Source organism: Xenopus tropicalis, chromosome 2, assembly GCF_000004195.4.
Source record: "Xenopus tropicalis strain Nigerian chromosome 2, UCB_Xtro_10.0, whole genome shotgun sequence".
Lineage (NCBI taxonomy): Eukaryota > Metazoa > Chordata > Amphibia > Anura > Pipidae > Xenopus > Xenopus tropicalis.
Window position 1 is genome coordinate 2,896,449 of NC_030678.2, and position 23,797 is coordinate 2,920,245.

At 56.7% G+C, this 23,797-nt stretch overlaps 2 protein-coding genes across 2 annotated transcripts; one reads left to right on the forward strand and one right to left on the reverse strand.

Annotated features, from left to right (window-relative positions):
* Positions 1 to 1,673: 1,673 nt before the first annotated feature.
* ndufb4 (NADH:ubiquinone oxidoreductase subunit B4) lies at positions 1,674 to 5,926 on the forward strand. The gene is given in 4 exon segments (NM_001017036.3): positions 1,674 to 1,868; positions 3,455 to 3,601; positions 5,268 to 5,558; positions 5,639 to 5,926. Coding segments are annotated over 3 exon segments (387 nt in total). The 5' UTR covers positions 1,674 to 1,691; the 3' UTR covers positions 5,331 to 5,558; positions 5,639 to 5,926.
* hgd (homogentisate 1,2-dioxygenase) lies at positions 5,914 to 23,599 on the reverse strand (the record flags this gene model as incomplete). The annotated part of the gene is given in 14 exon segments (NM_001284294.1): positions 5,914 to 6,311; positions 6,393 to 6,574; positions 6,668 to 6,794; positions 7,003 to 7,107; positions 8,215 to 8,339; positions 8,920 to 9,019; positions 9,406 to 9,485; positions 9,631 to 9,665; positions 9,742 to 9,833; positions 11,502 to 11,561; positions 11,827 to 11,932; positions 12,296 to 12,384; positions 12,612 to 12,683; positions 23,579 to 23,599. Coding segments are annotated over 14 exon segments (1,332 nt in total). The 3' UTR covers positions 5,914 to 6,167.
* Between the last annotated feature and the right edge of the window lie 198 nt (positions 23,600 to 23,797).

A 23,797-nucleotide genomic window follows, 5' to 3' on the forward strand; every position in this document is an offset into this window, starting at 1 on the left:
TCCGCAGAGAGATTCCAAGTTACGGGGGAGACAAGTCACTGTTGAAGGGAAATAAAGTTCCGGGGTCTCAGTGTCTCCGTCTCATTCAATGTATGTGAATTAAACTCCCCGCCCAGTTTAGTGTCTGTATTTCCTATAGGGGAGGCACAAAGGGTTGGGGGCAAGTCGGCTTTGTTCTGCCCTATAGAATAGTGAGCGGCAGCGCTAGATGGGGGGGCTGATACGTGGGGGACGGTAGATAGGTGCTTAATACATACTGAGAGATATAGTTCAGCTGCTGTATAGGCCTCAGAGTAGGGGCACTTTATATGCTATTTGTATTCTGTATTGTGGCCACCAAGTCTTGTAAGGGAGGGTGGGATCATACAAGTATCATGGAAGCCACCTCAGGGCAGCACAGGGGCAAGAATCTCCCCTGCATACCTGTAAGATAACAGCATAAATGGACAATGAGCACATTAACCCCAAACATGCCAACAAGGTCACTACCGAAAATGGACAATTAAAAGGTTTCACCTCAGACATGCCAGAAAGGTAACTACAAAAAATCGATAGAATCAAAACATTAACTCACCCACACATGCAGAATACCAGAAACTAGTAGTTGTTCAGAGTGGCTGAGTGGGACAGAGGGCAGTTGGGGGGGGCGCCAGAGGGCAGTGGGCAGTCGGGGGGGGGCGCCAGAGGGCAGTGGGCAGTCGGGGGGACAGAGGGCAGTTGTGGGGGGGGGGCCAGCAGGACAGAGGGCAGTCGGGGGGGCGGGACAGAGGGCAGTCGGGGGGGGGGGGGGCAGCGGGACAGAGGGCAGTCGGGGGGGGGGGACAGAGGGCAGTCGGGGGGAGGCCAGCGGGACAGAGGGCAGTCGGGGGGGACAGAGGGCAGTCGGGGGGGGGGACAGGGGGCAGTCGGGGGGAGGCCAGAGGGCAGTCGGGGGGGACAGAGGGCAGTCGGGGGGGGCGCCAGTGGGCAGTTGGGGGGACAAAGGGCAGTTGGGGGGGCCAGAGGGCAGTCGGGGGGGGGGACAGAGGGCAGTTGTGGGGGGGGGCCAGAGGGCAGTGGGGGGGGACAGAGGGCAGTCGGGGGGGGGGCAGCGGGACAGAGGGCAGTCTGTCCCTGTTTAGGCAACAGAGCCCCAACTGAGTTATAGTTGGGGGGCAAATCTCAGGGTATTTGGGGGGAGTCAGGGCAGTAGATAGAAATGAGTGAGTAATGGGGGTCTCATTCCGTATTTGTTTCTCTCCCTTTCCCCCCAGTCATTCAGTAACACAGAGAGGCGCTAATGTGGGGCAAATAATCGGGGCAATATCTACTGATATCTCTCTAGTGAGTTGGGCAATACATTTGCGCCAATATCAGGGCTGCGGGTCCGGACCCAGAATAGAATTTCTGCTGAAATGACATTAATAAAGGTTCTAATTTATCTAATCAACTGAATTGGATGGAATTTAAATAGAATTGTGATTATTATCTTTCTCCCTGTATCTGAATCTCCCGTTATGCCAGTTACAGAGAGATATGGGGCGCTAGCGCTGCGGGACTTGCCCGGCGCTGTTACTGCGCTGAATCTGCGGCTGCTCCGCTCCTGATAGAACTGAGTGCGCCCTCTGGCGGCCGCCGCAGGAACTGTTATTTATCTACGCGCCGGAAGTTCCTAGTAAAGCCAGTTCCGGTGCCCGGGCTGTCCTTGTGTCATGGCGGAGTTCAGGGAAATGCCGCTGAGCAGCCGCCCCGGGGGTCTGAGTCCCACCGAGTACTTCGGCCTGAGCCCCGAGCAGCGGCGGGCGGAGGAGGAGAGGTTGGCCCTGCGGGCTCAGCTAAAGCGGCGCTACCAGCTGCAACTCAATCACCCACACAGGAAGGCCCTGGTGGTAAGTACGGGGGGGGGACTGGGGGTACGGGGAGGGGGGACTGGGGGTACAGGGGGGGGAGACTGGGGGTACAGGGGGGGAGAGACTGGGGGTACGGGGAGGGGGGACTGGGGGTACGGGGAGGGGGGACTGGGGGTACGGGGGGGGGGGAGACTGGGGGTACGGGGAGGGGGGACTGGGGGTACGGGGGGGGGACTGGGGGTACGGGTAGGGGGGAGACTGGGGGTACGGGGGGGAGACTGGGGGTACGGGGAGGGGGGACTGGGGGTACGGGGGGAGAGACTGGGGGTACGGGGGGAGAGACTGGGGGTACGGGTAGGGGGGACTGGGGGTACGGGGGGGGAGACTGGGGGTACGGGGGGGAGACTGGGGGTACGGGGGGGGGAGACTGGGGGTAGGGGGGGAGAGACTGGGGGTACGGGGGGAGACTGGGGGTACGGGGGGGGGAGACTGGGGGTAGGGGGGAGAGACTGGGGGTAGGGGGGACTGGGGGTACGGGTAGGGGGGACTGGGGGTACGGGTAGGGGGGACTGGGGGTACGGGGGGGAGACTGGGGGTACGGGGAGGGGGGACTGGGGGTACGGGGGGGGAGACTGGGGGTACGGGGAGGGGGGACTGGGGTACGGGGAGGGGAGACTGGGCGTACGGGGGTATGGCGGGGAGACTGGGGGCACGGGGGGGAGACTGGGGGTAGGGGGTAGGGGGGGACTGGGGGTACGGGGGGTATGGCGGGGAGACTAGGGGCACGGCGGGGAGACTGGGGGTACGGGGGGGAGACTGGGGGTACGGGGGCATGGCGGGGGAGACTGGGGGCACGGCGGGGAGACTGGGGGTAGGGGGGCATGGCGGGGAGACTGGGGGCATGGCGGGGAGACTGGGGGGTACGGGGGGGAGACTGGGGGTACGGGGGCATGGCGGGGAGACTGGGGGTACGGGGGGGAGACTGGGGGTACGGGGGGAGACTGGGGGTACGGGGGGGAGACTGGGGGTACGGGGGGGAGACTGGGGGCACGGCGGGGAGACTGGGGGCACGGGGGGGGAGACTGGGGGTACGGGGGGAGACTGGGGGCACGGGGGGGAGACTGGGGGTACGGGGGGGAGACTGGGGGTACGGGGGCATGGCGGGGAGACTGGGGGTACGGGGGGGAGACTGGGGGTACGGGGGCATGGCGGGGAGACTGGGGGTACGGGGGGGAGACTGGGGGTACGGGGGCATGGCGGGGAGACTGGGGGTATGGGGGGGAGACTGGGGGTACGGGGGGGAGACTGGGGGTACGGGGGTCCTAGGGCAGCACCAGGTGCCTGACCAGCAATATACACAGGGAGACAGTAGAAACCATTGCAGGGGCCAAGGGCATGGTGAGTGTTGGGGTGAGGGGGCAGGGAGAGAACGGGCATTGGGGGGTAACTAGGGAGCAGGAGTGGCAATGACTGGGGGTGAGATACAGACTCACAATAATTGGGGGTTCCAGTAGAGGAAGGGGTGGGGCAGTAGAGGGGCTGTTGCCCCACCTGAGGTGGGTAAAGCTTGGGGGCAGTTTCTGCAGCTGATTTGAAATGACTCCGGTTTCTTTCCCCCTTTCTAGGAAGATCCTGCATTAAACCGCTGGATGTTCGCCAGGACCCGAAATATTTACCCCAACTTCCGGCCGACCCCCAAAACTTCCCTCCTCGGCCTGGTCTGGGGCGTCGGGCCCCTGATCTTCTGGTACTACGTCTTCAAAACTGACCGGGTAGGTGGCAGGATCTGCTACTGGCGACTGTTTGCTATTGTATCCCGGGGCCCCAGGCCTCTGCCATATAGTATCCCGGGGCCCCAGGCCTCTGCCATATAGTATCCCGGGGCCCCAGGCCTCTGCCATATAGTATCCCGGGGCCCCAGGCCTCTGCCATATAGTATCCCGGGGCCCCAGGCCGCTGCCATATAGTATCCCGGGGCCCCAGGCCTCTGCCATATAGTATCCCGGGGGCCCAGGCCGCTGCCATATAGTATCCCGGGGCCCCAGGCCTCTGCCATATAGTATTCCGGGGGCCCCAGGCCTCTGCCATATAGTATCCCGGGGCCCCAGGCCGCTGCCATATAGTATCCCGGGGCCCCAGGCCTCTGCCATATAGTATCCCGGGGCCCAGGCCTCTGCCATATAGTATCCCGGGGGCCCAGGCCGCTGCCATATAGTATCCCGGGGCCCCAGGCCTCTGCCATATAGTATTCCGGGGGCCCCAGGCCTCTGCCATATAGTATCCCGGGGCCCCAGGCCTCTGCCATATAGTATCCCGGGGGCCCCAGGCCGCTGCCATATAGTATCCCGGGGCCCCAGGCCTCTGCCATATAGTATCCCGGGGCCCCAGGCCGCTGCCATATAGTATCCCGGGGCCCCAGGCTTCTGCCATATAGTATCCCGGGGGCCCCAGGCCGCTGCCATATAGTATCCCGGGGCCCCAGGCCGCTGCCATATAGTATCCCGGGGCCCCAGGCCGCTGCCATATATTACATATAGTACAGGCCACTGGGTCACCCCTCTGCAGCTCTGTAATAATACTACTGCCTGGAGTGTAAGCTCTGCTGGTTACTGGGGTACATTAAGCTTGGGGGGGGGGGGGGGGGTGGCGGCTTATACCTTGTACACAGTGACGTTATCTATAATCTACAGGTGGCGCTGTTGCACTTCTGCTTTAGGACATGGAGAGCGAGTCTCTAGCTCATGATAGATCACCTTTAAAGGGGAACTAAACCTATTTAGACAACATAGGATGCTCACACACTGTAACATTGCCTGCCATAATGGTCCTGCTGCCTGTACTGATCTTACTGAGCCGGAGCTGCCCAATCAGGGAACGGGGGGCGGGGCTGTGCCCTAGGAAGATGGGGGGGCGGGGCTGTGCCCTAGGGAGAGGGGGGGCGGGGCTGTGCCCTAGGGAGAGGGGGGGCGGGGCTGTGCCCTAGGGAGGGGGGGTGGGGCTGTGCCCTAGGGAGAAGGGGGGCGGGGCTGTGCCCTAGGGAGAGGGGGGGCGGGGCTGTGCCCTAGGGAGGGGGGGTGGGGCTGTGCCCTAGGGAGACGGGGGCAGGATGGTTCTAGGTGCCCCTGGTTGTGGTAGTGTGAGAGGGGGAGGGGAGGACAGTATTTTGGCTAAGAGGGTTTAGTTCCCCTTCGTTTGTGCTGCACTCTGTGGATTTAATAACAGATTTACAATTCTTATAAAGACTTGGGGGAGGCAGCCATGATTTCTGTGGCCAGGGCTCCGCCTACTGCTCTTAGGGGAGGAGTCAGTGATGTAGACGTATCTGAATGTTATTGGCACAGCAGGGGGGCAACCCCCCCCCTCCCCGGGTGCAGAATTCTGTTTTCTGCCCCAAAGGCTCTTCTCATTCTGCACTAAACCCCCCTGTTCCTCTCACAGGATCGTAAGGAGAAACTTATCCAGGAGGGCAAACTGGAGAGGCCGTTCCAGCTTTCCTACTGAGGCCCCCGCCGCCAGCGCCGCGCTCTGATTGGCCAGGACTGTATAAAGTGAGAGAGATTTCCCCAAACTAATAAATATATTATTATTATTCACCCGACGTGCCGCTCGTTACTCCGCCCCTGGGCTCAGCCACAGATTAAAGGGAAAGTTCACCCTTAGTGTGAAGCAGAGAGTATTTGTGTCACAGTATCTGCCTTCTGCTGGGGCTCATTCATCAGCACAGGGCAAATTTACTGGGCAGTAACCCATGGCAACCAAACTGTTGTTCTACCTGCAGCTGGCTGAAAAATGCCTCTCTGGTTGCTATGGGTTACTGCCCACGGGTAAACTTGCCCGGTGTTGATAAATGAGTCCCACTGACTCTCACATTATTCAATGATACCGGGGGAAAGTCTTAAGTTCCCCTTTAATCTGCAGATTTGTATTTCATAATCCGGAACTGTTATGTTCATATGGGCTGAACCCCTGTATTCTGATCCAATTGGTTCCCAAACTATTAATTGGCCAAATCTTTAGTGATGTCCCCAAACCCCCCCAAGTGACTGGCTAGCTTATGACTGGAAGAAAGGGGAAATAAACCTTCTGAAATTATAAAATGGTTTTATTTTAAAATGCTAGGAATCTATTTCAACAGATAGGGAATCGCTGCACATTGTTCTCAGGTATAAATATTCCCTTTAAAGGGGAAGTTGTGCCAATAAGTCACACTGCTAATAATTGGAGATATAATAGAGGAGATGTTTGGGGGGGTCTCTGGGTCAGCATTGTGTCGTTGCTGCCCCTGCCCCCCTGGGGCGACTGCTTCCGTATGTGACCCCCGTCTCCCTCCGCTTGGGGTCACTTGCCCAGGGGCTTATTGTTGGGGTTGAAGTAACTCCGGAGCGACTCCCAGCACTGATAGTAGTTCTTATCCAGCCGCTGGCAGGTCTCCATGCCCCACTTGGTCACCGCCATGCTGAGAGACGACTCGAACATAAAGGCCTGTAACATACAGGGGGAGAGTCATGCCCATCCCATGTGTGGGTGCAGCCAATGGAAGAGGAGGAATTGTGCCAGGCTTACCATGGTGCCCTCTGCCACCCTCTCCGGCTCCAGCTTAGCCTTGCTGGCCTTCTCAAAGCAGCCGGCGTCGGGCCCATGGGGGGTCATCACGCTGTGCAGGCTGCCGCCCCCCGGCTGGAACCCTTCCTCCTTTGCTTCATAATGGCCTTTAATCAGCCCCATGAATTCACTCATGCAGTTCCCTGGGGGGGGGGGGGGGGAGGGAGGAGACAAGATCAACTTACGGCTACTACTGGCCATGAACTTGGCCCCCGATCATTGGTATCGGCACTTACTGTGATAATAGGGCGGGCGGAAGGTGTGATCTGCCACCCCCCAGCGTGGGGGAAATATCACAAAGTCGGCTATGGCCACCCCGGGCCGGAGGGACTTCGCTGTGAGCACCGTGAATATGGAGGGATCCTACGGAGAAGGAAGGGTTGGGTGAGTGTTGGCATCGGGGCAAATGGATAGGGGCCCTGTAGGGAGGGACTGTCAGCGGGCATGTGTGTGTCATGGGTGCCACCTTGTGTCAATCAGTCATGTATATGTACCATAGGGAGTGACCTGGCTGCAGCGCATGGACCCTACAGAGAGGGGGAGCTGTGGGTACCGTGACCCCCAAACCTACCGCATGATCAAAAGCAACACAGTTAATGACCATGAAATTCTCCAGGTTGTATTTGTAGGGGGCGTAGTTCCCGTGCCAGGCGACGACATTAAATGGGGAGAAATCCTGCAAATAAGAGAGAGAGTTGGTGCATCTGGTAAAGCCAGGCCGGTCCTGATGGCATTGGGCCTCCCTTCGTAAGCTTCTGCTCCCACCCACTGCTTGAGCTATACATGCCCCTCCCTTTGTAAGCTTCCATCAGAGTGTTCTAGTCCCTCCCACTGCTTGAGCTATACATGCCCCTCCCTTTGTAAGCTTCCATCAGAGTGTTCTAGTCCCTCCCACTGCTTGAGCTATACATGCCCCTCCCTTTGTAAGCTTCCATCAGAGTGTTCTAGTCCCTCCCACTGCTTGAGCTATACATGCCCCTCCCTTTGTAAGCTTCCATCAGAGTGTTCTAGTCCCTCCCACTGCTTGAGCTATACATGCCCCTCCCTTTGTAAGCTTCCATCAGAGTGTTCTAGTCCCTCCCACTGCTTGAGCTATACATGCCCCTCCCTTTGTAAGCTTCCATCAGAGTGTTCTAGTCCCTCCCACTGCTTGAGCTATACATGCCCCTCCCTTTGTAAGCTTCCATCAGAGTGTTCTAGTCCCTCCCACTGCTTGAGCTATACATGCCCCTCCCTTTGTAAGCTTCCATCAGAGTGTTCTAGTCCCTCCCACTGCTTGAGCTATACATGCCCCTCCCCTTGTAAGCTTCCATCAGAGTGTTCTAGTCCCGCCCACTGCTTGAGCTATACATGCCATGCCCCTCCCCTTGTAAGTTACAATCAGAGTGTTCTAGTCCCTCCCACTGCTTGAGCTATACATGCCCCTCCCCTTTAAGCTTCCATCAGAGTGTTCTAGTCCCTCCCACTGCTTGAGCTATACATGCCCCTCCCCTTTAAGCTTCCATCAGAGTGTTCTAGTCCCTCCCACTGCTTGAGCTATACATGCCCCTCCCCTTTAAGCTTCCATCAGAGTGTTCTAGTCCCTCCCACTGCTTGAGCTATACATGCCATGCCCCTCCCCTTGTAAGTTACAATCAGAGTGTTCTAGTCCCGCCCACTGCTAGAGTTACAAACGCCCTGCCCCTCCCCTTGTAATAAGCTGCCATGAGTGTTCTAGTCCCACCCACTGCACAACCCCATTGGCCGCGATGCCCCCATAGCCCAACACTGAAAGGCATCCAACCTGCTCGGATGAGAAGAGCTTCCCCTGGTACTTGCTGATAACTGTGTATCCGCCCTCGACCGTCCGATCCTCATACCAGGCCACCGGGGTCAGGAAATCCCTTGGATTCGCAAGCCCATTGGCCCCTAGAATGAAGCAGGGCATTGTGGGTAACGTCAGTTCAGGTAACTCACAATAGGCAACATGGAAACCTGTGGGACTTGGGATGAAACCCAGCAACACAGTTATGTGTATTTCCACTGGGGGGGAGTGGCACGGGGGCTGGGGGGGAGTGGCACGGGGGCTGGGGGGGGACGGCACGGGGGCTGGGGGGGGGAGTGGCACGGGGGCTGGGGGGGGAGTGGCACGGGGGCTGGGGGGGACGGCACGGGGGCTGGGGGGGGAGTGGCACGGGGGCTGGGGGGGAGTGGCACGGGGGGGGACGGCACGGGGGCTGGGGGGGAGTGGCACGGGGGGGGACGGCACGGGGGCTGGGGGGGGAGTGGCACGGGGGCGGGGGGGGAGTGGCACGGGGGCTGGGGGGGAGTGGCACGGGGCTGGGGGGGGACGGCACGGGGGCTGGGGGGGGAGTGGCACGGGGGCTGGGGGGGAGTGGCACGGGGCTGGGGGGGACGGCACGGGGGCTGGGGGGGGGAGTGGCACGGGGGCTGGGAGAAGAATAAAAACAATAAAGGGCAGACTAACCACATTATGCTATGAACGTACCTATTGGGCCGAGGTCCGGAAGCTCAAAGTGGACCCCAAACACTTCTAGAACGTACCCCCGGGCCTCCCCGAACACTTCCACACTGAAGCGCATCCCTTGCTGCGAGACAGAGGCAAGAGACTGCTCAGTTATTGGCTAATGGGCAGCGGCACTTTGCTTTATCAGCCAATTAGAGGGACCCGTCACCAACGCATTAAAAGCTCCACAATAAGAGACCTTTAACAATTAAACATGAAACCCAAATTCTTTTTTTAACTAAATCACCCCTATCCGTTATAAATGTATTTAAAAATCTGAGCTGTCAATCATATATTGCTTGCCCCGCCTCTAATTTGGGAGGCGGAGCCAAAACTTCCATAATGATAAATGGGGGCCAAAATGACCCCCATTCACCTCAACTGTAGAGCTACATAGAAAGCAGCGTGGGGCATTGGCCTTATGTATTACCCCACTCAGGGCACAGGTAGGGGGCGCCAGAGAGTTACCTGGATTACACAGATCTCATTGGGTTCCACCAGCAACTTCCCAAACTCGGTGAGGATGAGCAGCTTCCCCTGCTGCGGCACTGTGGGAGGAGACACATATGACTCCCTATTGGAGAATTAGGACCGGGGGGGTGGGGGCAAATACAGACCGCCCTGGGGCAACATTCACATTCTGCGGCTGCAGTGACCTCTACCTGCCACAAGGTGGAGCTGAACTGGACTCACCAATGAGGAAATCTCCATCTGAGTTGTACAGACATCTGGGGGAGAGAAGAGAAGTGAATATTGGGGGGGCATTATCTGTAACACAGGGATACAGGGGGGCATGATGGGTACCTGTCAATCATTGAGGTGTTGGCGGTGTAGATGTGGATGGCGATGCCATTGCGTGAGCGAGTGTCCCCGGCGCCACACAGGGTATAGAGCCCCTGGGGGGAATGAGAGAGTCGTGAGTGGGGCCCCTGGCCCTGTCTGTAATGGGAATCACCCCCAGCCATCATTATGCCTGTATATTTATAGAGCGCTACGGGGACCAGAGGGTTAAACCCATTCTAACCTTGGCTTTTAGAATGGAATGTATAGAGAGCCTTGGTCCTAGGAGCTTGCAATCAAGTGGGAAGTTAGGGATCCAGTACATATGGCTGTATGGGGGGGGGGGGGGTAATGAAAAAGATCTGACAACCTGTACTAACCAATCAAAAGAAAGCATTTCCTGGTCTATATTAGATCGTACTGTATATATCAGACTGGTTGCTATGGGTTACTAGACCCCTATAAATGTTACTGTCTCCAGTCACAATGTGTCTATGCTGCCTGCCTAGGGGGAAGGGGGGGGGGGAGATTGTTGAACTGATTCCAATCAGTTATATTGTGATTCCATTGCTTTATTGATATTCGTGCAGATTCCCCAATCGGGACTATTTCCTGCTCCTTTATCTGCCCGGCAACGGTTTCTATGGGGTCCTGTGTGACCCAGTCTTGTCTCTTAATTATTAAATACTCCAATATTATTATATTCCACTAAGCACAATTCAGCAGGAACAGCCCCATAAGTTTGCCCATAGCCTGTACAAAGAGATACCATAAAACTATGGCACATAGGGATTCCCCTGTACTAAGCATAATTCAGCAGGAACAGCCCCCTAAGTTTGCCCATAGCCTGTACAGAGAGATACCATAAAACTATGGCACATAGGGATTCCCCTGTACTAAGCACAATTCAGCAGGAACAGCCCCCTAAGTTTGCCCATAGCCTGTACAGAGAGATACCATAAAACTATGGCACATAGGGATTCCCCTGTACTAAGCACAATTCAGCAGGAACAGCCCCCTAAGTTTGCTCATAGCCTGTACAGAGAGATACCATAAAACTATGGCACATAGGGATTCCCCTGTACTAAGCACAATTCAGCAGGAACAGCCCCCTAAGTTTGCTCATAGCCTGTACAGAGAGATACCATAAAACTATGGCACATAGGGATTCCCCTGTACTAAGCACAATTCAGCAGGAACAGCCCCCTAAGTTTGCCCATAGCCTGTACAGAGAGATACCATAAAACTATGGCACATAGGGATTCCCCTGTACTAAGCACAATTCAGCAGGAACAGCCCCCTAAGTTTGCTCATAGCCTGTACAGAGAGATACCATAAAACTATGGCACATAGGGATTCCCCTGTACTAAGCACAATTCAGCAGGAACAGCCCCCTAAGTTTGCTCATAGCCTGTACAGAGACATACCATAAAACTATGGCACATAGGGATTCCCCTGTACTAAGCACAATTCAGCAGGAACAGCCCCCTAAGTTTGCCCATAGCCTGTACAGAGAGATACCATAAAACTATGGCACATAGGGATTCCCCTGTACTAAGCACAATTCAGCAGGAACAGCCCCCTAAGTTTGCTCATAGCCTGTACAGAGAGATACCATAAAACTATGGCACATAGGGATTCCCCTGTACTAAGCACAATTCAGCAGGAACAGCCCCCTAAGTTTGCTCATAGCCTGTACAGAGAGATACCATAAAACTATGGCACATAGGGATTCCCCTGTACTAAGCACAATTCAGCAGGAACAGCCTTGGTCCCCCACTTACATCAATAAAGTCCTGCTTGTGTGCGGCCGCAGTGGGAATCTGATACGGTTTCCACCTCATCTGGGAAGAGAAGAAAGAGATTATTATAGGATTCCCCCATTACAAGAGACCCACTGGGGGCGGATACAACACAGAAGCCCCACTGGCAGATTCATGATTCTGAATGGGAATAGATTCCTACAGAGAGTTCAAGCAGGAACAGCCACCCCTGGCCCAGCAGAGCAGCAGTTTAATGCCCCAGTCTCTAGTGGCCCCATTTCCCAGCATCCACCCTGAGCTGACAGTTACTATCAATATATAAATACCCCAGGGGCCACACAGGTACCTGGTTTGGGTCCGGTTCTACTTCGTCCCAGTTGTGGGTCAGGTTCTTCTGTTCGTAGGTCACAAAGGGCTTGTGTCGGACCGACGGCAGAATCCGGTAGAACCAGCTGGGGAGGAAGGGACACAGGGCCCGGGGGTGAGGGGCAGAATTCACATGAAAACGGGGAATTTTTGCGCCCGTTTTGCAAAGAAAAGTCGCCAACGCTACAGTACCGTATCCCATGGCAGCTGATTATGGGATGTACAAACCCCCATATGTAACAACAGGCATTAAGTTTGCCCAGTAACCCATAGCAACCAATAAGATGTTTGCTTTGAAACAGGTGAGCTGTAAATGTTGGCTGCTGATTGGTTGCTATGGGTTACCGCTAACAACAATGGCAATTTCCCAGTAAGGAACCCGCTGGGGATGCGCCCGTCTCTGCGAGGGTCACAGGGAGTCGCAACCCACGGTGCGGGCACAGCGGTACCTTCTCTTGTTGGTGCTTCGGGGGCAGGTGAAGGCGGAGCCAGAGAGCTGTTCTGCGTAGAGCCCATAGGGACACACCTGGGGGCTGTTCTGTGGGGAAATAAAGCAGCTTTATCCAATCAATCCCTTCCCTCAAGAGCTTACACTCTACAACTCCCAGCACCCTTACTAACAGTTGGCCCTGATGCTGCCTTTAATAGAGGATCCAGTAATGCCCCTCGGTTCCTGGCCCCTAACCCTCCTGTTGTATGTATGCCCCCCCCATTTACTGGCCATGTTGACTGATCACTGGCCCAGTTGATCCCATTGGATCCTACCTGTCCCTCCGGCAGAGATCCCGGGCAGCGGGGGTCTTCTGATGAGAACTCATTCCCGAATCCGCTCAGGTACTGGGGGAACAAAGTGACAGACAAGTAGCAGCCAATTAGAACACTCTATTTACTGGTGTAGCCACGCCCCTTTGATTTAGGGGCACTGAGCAGATTGTAAGCTCTTGGGACTGAAGTTGGTCTTTTAGATCATTGGAAGCTGGTTGTGAATCCAAAGCCCAGCACCAGTCTAGGGTGAGGGGCCCGGCGAATACGGATTGGCCCCTAGTGGCACACAGATGGGCACACAGATGGGCATAGAGGTGGCTCCCAATATAGTGAGTGATGGAGGGGGGGAAACAGTTAGGGAGTGTGTAGGGGCAAATAGGGGGAGGTGTGTAGGGGCAAATAGGGGGAGGTGTGTAGGGGCAAATAGGGGGGAGTGTGTAGGGGCAAATAGGGGGGAGTGTGTAGGGGCAAATAGGGGGGAGTGTGTAGGGGCAAATAGGGGGAGGTGTGTAGGGGCAAATAGGGGGAGGTGTGTAGGGGCAAATAGGGGGAGGTGTGTAGGGGCAAATAGGGGGGAGTGTGTAGGGGCAAATAGGGGGGAGTGTGTAGGGGCAAATAGGGGGAGGTGTGTAGGGGCAAATAGGGGGAGGTGTGTAGGGGCAAATAGGGGGAGGTGTGTAGGGTGGGTTGGGGGGAGTGTGTAGGGGCAAATAGGGGGGAGTGTGTAGGGTGGGTTGGGGGGAGTGTGTAGGGGCAAATAGGGGGGAGTGTGTAGGGTGGGTTGGCAGACTGGGGTGGGGGAGATTATTGCTCCCTGGGTGCAGGGAAAGTTGCTGAGTCACAATGTGTCGGGGATTTCAGCTCCATCTGGGAAACATTTGGGTCTGTGCTGTGAGGGGGGGCTAATGGGCCGGGGGGGGGGGGGGGCGGATTGGCTGCTACTCACATACAGTCACACAACCAATCCCTATACAGAATTATCAGTCAGATAAAGAACAACTCCCATAACCCTCCTGTTTGTGTTGTTAAAGGGGAAGTATCCTGTACACATAACTATAAACCCAGTGAGAATGAGGAATGAATGGATATTGGGGAGTTGTATCAGGAGTCAGAACCAGCAGTGCAGGGAAGGGAAAGGGACAGACACAGTGACAGTTACACATAACTATAAACCCAGTGAGAATGAGGAATGAATGGATATTGGGGAGTTGTATCAGGAGTCAGAACCAGCAGTGCAGGGAAGGGAAAGGGACAGACACAGTGACAGTTACACATAACTATAAACCCAGTGAGAATGAGGAATGAATGGATATTGGGGAGTTGTATCAGGAGTCAGAACCAGCAGTGCAGGGAAGGGAAAGGGACAGACACAGTGACAGTTACACATAACTATAAACCCAGTGAGAATGAGGGATGAATGGATATTGGGGAGTTGTATCAGGAGTCAGAACCAGCAGTGCAGGGAAGGGAAAGGGACAGACACAGTGACAGTTACACATAACTATAAACCCAGTGAGAATGAGGGATGAATGGGTATTGGGGAGTTGTATCAGGAGTCAGAACCAGCAGTGCAGGGAAGGGAAAGGGACAGACACAGTGACAGTTACACATAACTATAAACCCAGTGAGAATGAGGAATGAATGGATATTGGGGAGTTGTATCAGGAGTCAGAACCAGCAGTGCAGGGAAGGAAAGGGACAGACACAGTGACAGTTACACATAACTTTAAACCCAGTGAGAATGAGGAATGAATGGGTATTGGGGAGTTGTATCAGGAGTCAGAACCAGCAGTGCAGGGAAGGGAAAGGGACAGACACAGTGACAGTTACACATAACTATAAACCCAGTGAGAATGAGGAATGAATGGGTATTGGGGAGTTGTATCAGGAGTCAGAACCAGCAGTGCAGGGAAGGAAAGGGACAGACACAGTGACAGTTACACATAACTTTAAACCCAGTGAGAATGAGGGATGAATGGGTATTGGGGAGTTGTATCAGGAGTCAGAACCAGCAGTGCAGGGAAGGAAAGGGACAGACACAGTGACAGTTACACATAACTTTAAACCCAGTGAGAATGAGGAATGAATGGGTATTGGGGAGTTGTATCAGGAGTCAGAACCAGCAGTGCAGGGAAGGGAAAGGGACAGACACAGTGACAGTTACACATAACTATAAACCCAGTGAGAATGAGGAATGAATGGGTATTGGGGAGTTGTATCAGGAGTCAGAACCAGCAGTGCAGGGAAGGGAAAGGGACAGACACAGTGACAGTTACACATAACTATAAACCCAGTGAGAATGAGGGATGAATGGGTATTGGGGAGTTGTATCAGGAGTCAGAACCAGCAGTGCAGGGAAGGGAAAGGGACAGACACAGTGACAGTTACACATAACTATAAACCCAGTGAGAATGAGGAATGAATGGGTATTGGGGAGTTGTATCAGGAGTCAGAACCAGCAGTGCAGGGAAGGGAAAGGGACAGACACAGTGACAGTTACACATAACTATAAACCCAGTGAGAATGAGGGATGAATGGGTATTGGGGAGTTGTATCAGGAGTCAGAACCAGCAGTGCAGGGAAGGGAAAGGGACAGACACAGTGACAGTTACACATAACTATAAACCCAGTGAGAATGAGGAATGAATGGGTATTGGGGAGTTGTATCAGGAGTCAGAACCAGCAGTGCAGGGAAGGGAAAGGGACAGACACAGTGACAGTTACACATAACTATAACCCCAGTGAGAATGAGGGATGAATGAATGGTTGGTCACACCCCTTTGCAAGCTGGTTGCCATGTAAAGAGACACCTAGAAACATAGAATCTATGCCATGGGCCAAGGGTCCTCAGTGGCACAAAGAGGGTTAAAGGGGGCAAACGTTGGGTTAATGTACAGACACTCCCTGTGCCCCCCATTGTGTTACTTTGTGACATTTCAGGCTGTTATTGTGCCCATCACACACAGTCTCAGTACCCGCCGGTGCCCCGCTGCCAGCCTGCCGGTGCCACACACAGCTGACCTTTCCCTGGGCACCCGGGGAGGAGAAGCCATTGAAGTGGCACAGAGTCGGCGGTACAGTCGCTGTTGGGCACCGTTACGCACAGCCGGCCAATCATTTATTCATAAATGCTACGGGATCTACTGGGGCCCCGGCGCTAATTATCCTCCTAATTCATTTATACTCTGCTGCGCCATAAACCCACCGACCCACTGAGCGGCGCTGTTATACACTTGCCCCACCTGGGGCTCTATGCTATACCCCAGCCCCTCCCCCTGGCACCACCTTGCCTTACTATACACACTGCCCCACAGATACAGCCCCTCCCCCTGGCACCACCTTGCCTTACTATACACACTGCCCCACAGATACAGCCCCTCCCCCTGGCACCACCTTGCCTTACTATACACACTGTCCCACAGATACAGCCCCTTCCCCTGGCACCACCTTGCCTTACTATACACACTGCCCCACAGATACAGCCCCTTCCCCTGGCACCACCTTGCCTTACTATACACACTATCCCACAGATACAGCCCCTCCCCCTGGCACCACCTTGCCTTACTATACACACTATCCCACAGATACAGCCCCTCCCCCTGGCACCACCTTGCCTTACTATACACACTGCCCCACAGATACAGCCCCTCCCCCTGGCACCACCTTGCCTTACTATACACACTGTCCCACAGATACAGCCCCTTCCCCTGGCACCACCTTGCCTTACTATACACACTGCCCCACAGATACAGCCCCTTCCCCTGGCACCACCTTGCCTTACTATACACACTATCCCACAGATACAGCCCCTCCCCCTGGCACCACCTTGCCTTACTATACACACTGCCCCACAGATACAGCCCCTCCCCCTGGCACCACCTTGCCTTACTATACACACTGTCCCCCAGATACAGCCCCTCCCCCTGGCACCCCCTTGCCTTACTATACACACTGTCCCACAGGTACCGCCCCTTCCCCTGGCACCCCCTTGCCTTACTATACACACTATCCCACAGATACAGCCCCTTCCCCTGGCACCCCCTTGCCTTACTATACACACTATCCCACAGATACAGCCCCTTCCCCTGGCACCACCTTGCCTTACTATACACACTATCCCACAGATACAGCCCCTTCCCCTGGCACCCCCTTGCCTTACTATACACACTGTCCCCCAGATAGAGCCCCTCCCCCTGGCACCACCTTGCCTTACTATACACACTGTCCCCCAGATACAGCCCCTCCCCCTGGCACCACCTTGCCTTACTATACACACTATCCCACAGATACAGCCCCTTCCCCTGGCACCCCCTTGCCTTACTATACACACTGTCCCACAGATACAGCCCCTCCCCCTGGCACCACCTTGCCTTACTATACACACTATCCCACAGATACAGCCCCTCCCCCTGGCACCATCTTGCCTTACTATACACACTATCCCACAGATACAGCCCCTCCCCCTGGCACCACCTTGCCTTACTATACACACTATCCCACAGATACAGCCCCTCCCCCTGGCACCCCCTTGCCTTACTATACACACTATCCCACAGATACAGCCCCTCCCCCTGGCACCACCTTGCCTTACTATACACACTATCCCACAGATACAGCCCCTCCCCCTGGCACCACCTTGCCTTACTATACACACTATCCCACAGATACAGCCCCTCCCCCTGGCACCCCCTTGCCTTACTATACACACTATCCCACAGATACAGCCCCTCCCCCTGGCACCACCTTGCCTTACTATACACACTATCCCACAGATACAGCCCCTCCCCCTGGCACCACCTTGCCTTACTATACACACTGTCCCCCAGATACAGCCCCTTCCCCTGGCACCCCCTTGCCTTACTATACACACTATCCCACAGATACAGCCCCTCCCCCTGGCACCACCTTGCCTTACTATACACACTATCCCACAGATACAGCCCCTCCCCCTGGCACCACCTTGCCTTACTATACACACTGTCCCACAGATACAGCCCCTCCCCCTGGCACCACCTTGCCTTACTATACACACTGTCCCCCAGATACAGCCCCTTCCCCTGGCACCCCCTTGCCTTACTATACACACTATCCCACAGATACAGCCCCTCCCCCTGGCACCACCTTGCCTTACTATACACACTATCCCACAGATACAGCCCCTCCCCCTGGCACCCCCTTGCCTTACTATACACACTGTCCCACAGATACAGCCCCTCCCCCTGGCACCACCTTGCCTTACTATACACACTGTCCCCCAGATACAGCCCCTCCCCCTGGCACCCCCTTGCCTTACTATACACACTATCCCCCAGATACAGCCCCTCCCCCTGGCACCCCCTTGCCTTACTATACACACTATCCCACAGATACAGCCCCTCCCCCTGGCACCACCTTGCCTTACTATACACACTATCCCACAGATACAGCCCCTCCCCCTGGCACCACCTTGCCTTACTATACACACTATCCCCCAGATACAGCCCCTCCCCCTGGCACCCCCTTGCCTTACTATACACACTATCCCACAGATACAGCCCCTCCCCCTGGCACCACCTTGCCTTACTATACACACTATCCCACAGATACAGCCCCTCCCCCTGGCACCCCCTTGCCTTACTATACACACTGTCCCACAGATACAGCCCCTCCCCCTGGCACCACCTTGCCTTACTATACACACTGTCCCCCAGTTACAGCCCCTCCCCCTGGCACCACCTTGCCTTACTATACACACTGTCCCACAGATACAGCCCCTCCCCCTGGCACCACCTTGCCTTACTATACACACTATCCCCCAGATACAGCCCCTCCCCCTGGCACCCCCTTGCCTTACTATACACACTATCCCACAGATACAGCCCCTCCCCCTGGCACCACCTTGCCTTACTATACACACTATCCCCCAGATACAGCCCCTCCCCCTTGCACCCCCTTGCCTTACTATACACACTATCCCACAGATACAGCCCCTCCCCCTGGCACCACCTTGCCTTACTATACACACTATCCCACAGATACAGCCCCTCCCCCTGGCACCCCCTTGCCTTACTATACACACTGTCCCACAGATACAGCCCCTCCCCCTGGCACCACCTTGCCTTACTATACACACTGTCCCCCAGTTACAGCCCCTCCCCCTGGCACCACCTTGCCTTACTATACACACTGTCCCACAGATACAGCCCCTCCCCCTGGCACCACCTTGCCTTACTATACACACTATCCCACAGATACAGCCCCTCCCCCTGGCACCACCTTGCCTTACTATACACACTGTCCCACAGATACAGCCCCTCCCCCTGGCACCACCTTGCCTTACTATACACACTGTCCCCCAGTTACAGCCCCTCCCCCTGGCACCACCTTGCCTTACTATACACACTGTCCCCCAGTTACAGCCCCTCCCCCTGGCACCACCTTGCCTTACTATACACACTGTCCCCCAGTTACAGCCCCTCCCCCTGGCACCACCTTGCCTTACTATACACACTGTCCCCCAGTTACAGCCCCTCCCCCTGGCACCACCTTGCCTTACTATACACACTGTCCCCCAGTTACAGCCCCTCCCCCTGGCACCACCTTGCCTTACTATACACACTATCCCACAGATACAGCCCCTCCCCCTGGCACCACCTTGCCTTACTATACACACTGTCCCACAGATACAGCCCCTCCCCCTGGCACCCCCTTGCCTTACAGTCTGATGTGTGACAGGGGCTGATATTGACTCTCCTGTACTGGGGCAGGGAATGGGTTAATCAGTAAGTGATACTCACTTCCCCTCTTTGAAGTCGGACTCCCATATGGCGGAACAGCTGGGCAGATGTAAGATGGGAGCGTGTGATTGGCTGGCCCAGCAACTCCCTCTCCATCCGCCCTCTAAACTGCTCTGGCAGTGGGCAACAAAGTTCACCTGGGGGTAATAGGGCAGTAAGGCAGCTTTGTGCTACACAGGCTGGGGGGTAGCGGGGCAGTAAGGCAGCTTTGTGCTACATAGGCTGGGGGGTAGCGGGGCAGTAAGGCAGCTTTGTGCTACACAGGCTGGGGGGTAGCGGGGCAGTAAGGCAGCTTTGTGCCACACAGGCTGGGGGGTAGCGGGGCAGTAAGGCAGCTTTGTGCTACACAGGCTGGGGGGTAGCGGGGCAGTAAGGCAGCTTTGTGCTACACAGGCTGGGGGGTAGCGGGGCAGTAAGGCAGCTTTGTGCTACACAGGCTGGGGGGTAGCGGGGCAGTAAGGCAGCTTTGTGCTACACAAGCTGGGGGGTAACGGGGCAGTAAGGCAGCTTTGTGCACACAGGCTGGGGGGGTAGCGGGGCAGTAAGGCAGCTTTGTGCTACACAGGCTGGGGTAGCGGGGCAGTAAGGCAGCTTTGTGCTACACAGGCTGGGGGTAGCGGGGCAGTAAGGCAGCTTTGTGCTACACAGGCTGGGGGTAGCGGGGCAGTAAGGCAGCTTTGTGCTACACAGGCTGGGGGTAGCGGGGCAGTAAGGCAGCTTTGTGCTAACACAGGCTGGGGGTAGCGGGGCAGTAAGGCAGCTTTGTGCTACACAGGCTGGGGGGTAGCGGGGCAGTAAGGCAGCTTTGTGCTACACAGGCTGGGGGGGGGGTAGCGGGGGGCAGTAAGGCAGCTTTGTGCTACACAGGCTGGGGGGTAACGGGGCAGTAAGGCAGCTTTGTGCTACACAGGCTGGGGGGTAGCGGGCAGTAAGGCAGCTTGTGCTACACAGGCTGGGGGGAGCGGGCAGTAAGGCAGCTTTGTGCTACACAGGCTGGGGGGGTAACGGGGCAGTAAGGCAGCTTTGTGCTACACAGGCTGGGGGGTAGCGGGCAGTAAGGCAGCTTTGTGCTACACAGGCTGGGGGGGTAACGGGGCAGTAAGGCAGCTTTGTGCTACACAGGCTGGGGGGTAGCGGGGCAGTAAGGCAGCTTTGTGCTACACAGGCTGGGGGGGTAACGGGGCAGTAAGGCAGCTTTGTGCCACACAGGCTGGGGGGTAGCGGGGCAGTAAGGCAGCTTTGTGCTACACAGGCTGGGGGGTAGCGGGGCAGTAAGGCAGCTTTGTGCCACACAGGCTGGGGGGTAACGGGGCAGTAAGGCAGCTTTGTGCTACACAGGCTGGGGGGGTAGCGGGGCAGTAAGGCAGCTTTGTGCTACACAGGCTGGGGGGGTAGCGGGGCAGTAAGGCAGCTTTGTGCTACACAGGCTGGGGGGTAACGGGGCAGTAAGGCAGCTTTGTGCTACACAGGCTGGGGGGGTAGCGGGGCAGTAAGGCAGCTTTGTGCTACACAGGCTGGGGGGGTAGCGGGGCAGTAAGGCAGCTTTGTGCTACACAGGCTGGGGGGGTAGCGGGGCAGTAAGGCAGCTTTGTGCCACACAGGCTGGGGGGTAGCGGGGCAGTAAGGCAGCTTTGTGCTACACAGGCTGGGGGGTAACGGGGCAGTAAGGCAGCTTTGTGCCACACAGGCTGGGGGGTAGCGGGGCAGTAAGGCAGCTTTGTGCTACACAGGCTGGGGGTAACGGGGCAGTAAGGCAGCTTTGTGCTACACAGGCTGGGGGGTAACGGGGCAGTAAGGCAGCTTTGTGCTACACAGGCTGGGGGGGTAGCGGGGCAGTAAGGCAGCTTTGTGCCACACAGGCTGGGGGGTAGCGGGGCAGTAAGGCAGCTTTGTGCCACACAGGCTGGGGGGTAACGGGGCAGTAAGGCAGCTTTGTGCTACACAGGCTGGGGGGTAGCGGGGCAGTAAGGCAGCTTTGTGCTACACAGGCTGGGGGGTAGCGGGGCAGTAAGGCAGCTTTGTGCTACACAGGCTGGGGGGTAGCGGGGCAGTAAGGCAGCTTTGTGCTACACAGGCTGGGGGGGTAGCGGGGCAGTAAGGCAGCTTTGTGCTACACAGGCTGGGGGGTAGCGGGGCAGTAAGGCAGCTTTGTGCCACACAGGCTGGGGGGTAGCGGGGCAGTAAGGCAGCTTTGTGCCACACAGGCTGGGGGGTAGCGGGGCAGTAAGGCAGCTTTGTGCCACACAGGCTGGGGGGTAGCGGGGCAGTAAGGCAGCTTTGTGCCACACAGGCTGGGGGGTAGCGGGGCAGTAAGGCAGCTTTGTGCTACACAGGCTGGGGGGTAGCGGGGCAGTAAGGCAGCTTTGTGCCACACAGGCTGGGGGGTAGCGGGGCAGTAAGGCAGCTTTGTGCTACACAGGTTGGGGGGTAGCGGGGCAGTAAGGCAGCTTTGTGCTACACAGGCTGGGGGTAACGGGGCAGTAAGGCAGCTTTGTGCCACACAGGCTGGGGGGTAGCGGGGCAGTAAGGCAGCTTTGTGCCACACAGGCTGGGGGGTAGCGGGGCAGTAAGGCAGCTTTGTGCCACACAGGCTGGGGGGTAGCGGGGCAGTAAGGCAGCTTTGTGCCACACAGGCTGGGGGGTAGCGGGGCAGTAAGGCAGCTTTGTGCTACACAGGTTGGGGGGTAACGGGGCAGTAAGGCAGCTTTGTGCCACACAGGCTGGGGGGTAGCGGGGCAGTAAGGCAGCTTTGTGCCACACAGGCTGGGGGGTAGCGGGGCAGTAAGGCAGCTTTGTGCTACACAGGCTGGGGGGTAGCGGGGCAGTAAGGCAGCTTTGTGCTACACAGGCTGGGGGGTAGCGGGGCAGTAAGGCAGCTTTGTGCTACACAGGCTGGGGGGTAGCGGGGCAGTAAGGCAGCCACACACATAACATACTCACATACAAGGGATCTCTGCCTGGCTGGTTATATTCTCTGCACTGCAGGTTCTGACTCCTGAAACTAATGGATAAGAACTGACTGCTGCATTGTTTCCAGAGAATGGAAAGAAATTAGCTGCTAGATATGTTAGTGCTTTGTAAGTATTGGGGGGGGGGGGGTCCCAGCATGGAGACCCCAAATATCAGCCTTCCTGCAGTGGATTCTGGGATTTGTGTTTTTTTTTTTAATCTATCAAAATAGTTCAGGACCTACTAAATAATTCCCTGGCCAAACGGGGGCAGCACCGATCCGCAGCCAAATCCCTACTATGTACAGAGCCTCAGGGGTACAGCACCTACATTTGCCCCCCCCAACATCAGCCCCAGTCACTGCCCCCCCAACATCAGCCCTAGTCACTGCCTCCCCTCCAACATCAGCCCCAGTCACTGCCCCCCCCAACATCAGCCCCAGTCACTGCCTCCCCCCAACATCAGCCCCAGTCACTGCCCCCCCCCAACATCAGCCCCAGTCACTGCCCCCCCCCAACATCAGCCCCAGTCACTGCCCCCCCCCAACATCAGCCCCAGTCACTGCCCCCCCCCAACATCAGCCCCAGTCACTGCCTCCCCCCAACATCAGTCCCAGTCACTGCCCCCCCCCAACATCAGCCCCAGTCACTGGGTCCCCCCCCCAACATCAGTCCCAGTCACTGCCCCCCCAACATCAGCCCCAGTCACTGCCCCCCCAACATCAGTCCCAGTCACTGGGTCCCCCCCAACATCAGCCCCAGTCACTGCCCCCCCCCAACATCAGCCCCAGTCACTGCCCCCCCCAACATCAGCCCCAGTCACTGCCTCCCCCCAACATCAGCCCCAGTCACTGGCCCCCCCCAACATCAGCCCCAGTCACTGCCCCCCCCAACATCAGCCCCAGTCACTGGCCCCCCCAACATCAGCCCCAGTCACTGCCCCCCCCCCAACATCAGCCCCAGTCACTGCCCCCCCCAACATCAGCCCCAGTCACTGCCCCCCCCAACATCAGCCCCAGTCACAGGATATGGGTGTAAGGGGGACAGCTGTATAAAGGCCTCCCATGGTAGCCCCCTCAGTGAGAGTGATCTGAGCAGGTGGCCACCTCTGCTGGAAGGCTGCTCTGTGTATCTACTACTCCTGTTTGCTTTATATTGGTTTCTCCCAGCACGGAGCGCAATAATGAACCCCAAGTTCCCCAGGATTTCTGGCCAAATGCCCAACTCACACCCCAGCACTCACCTTCAGCTCAGCCATTGCCGGGGTGCTGACTGTCACTTCTCTCTGTCGACTCTGTGGATTCCAGAAGTAACACAGAGATTTAAACAGCCAGTCAATGTGGATTTAATTAAATACAGGAGGAGAGCGCCTGTTGCACAAGCGCAGAATGTCCGAGGGGCGGCCCCTACCCCTGCAATCACTTATAGGGCACTGAACCCTGCTCTGTGCGACTCCTGAAAC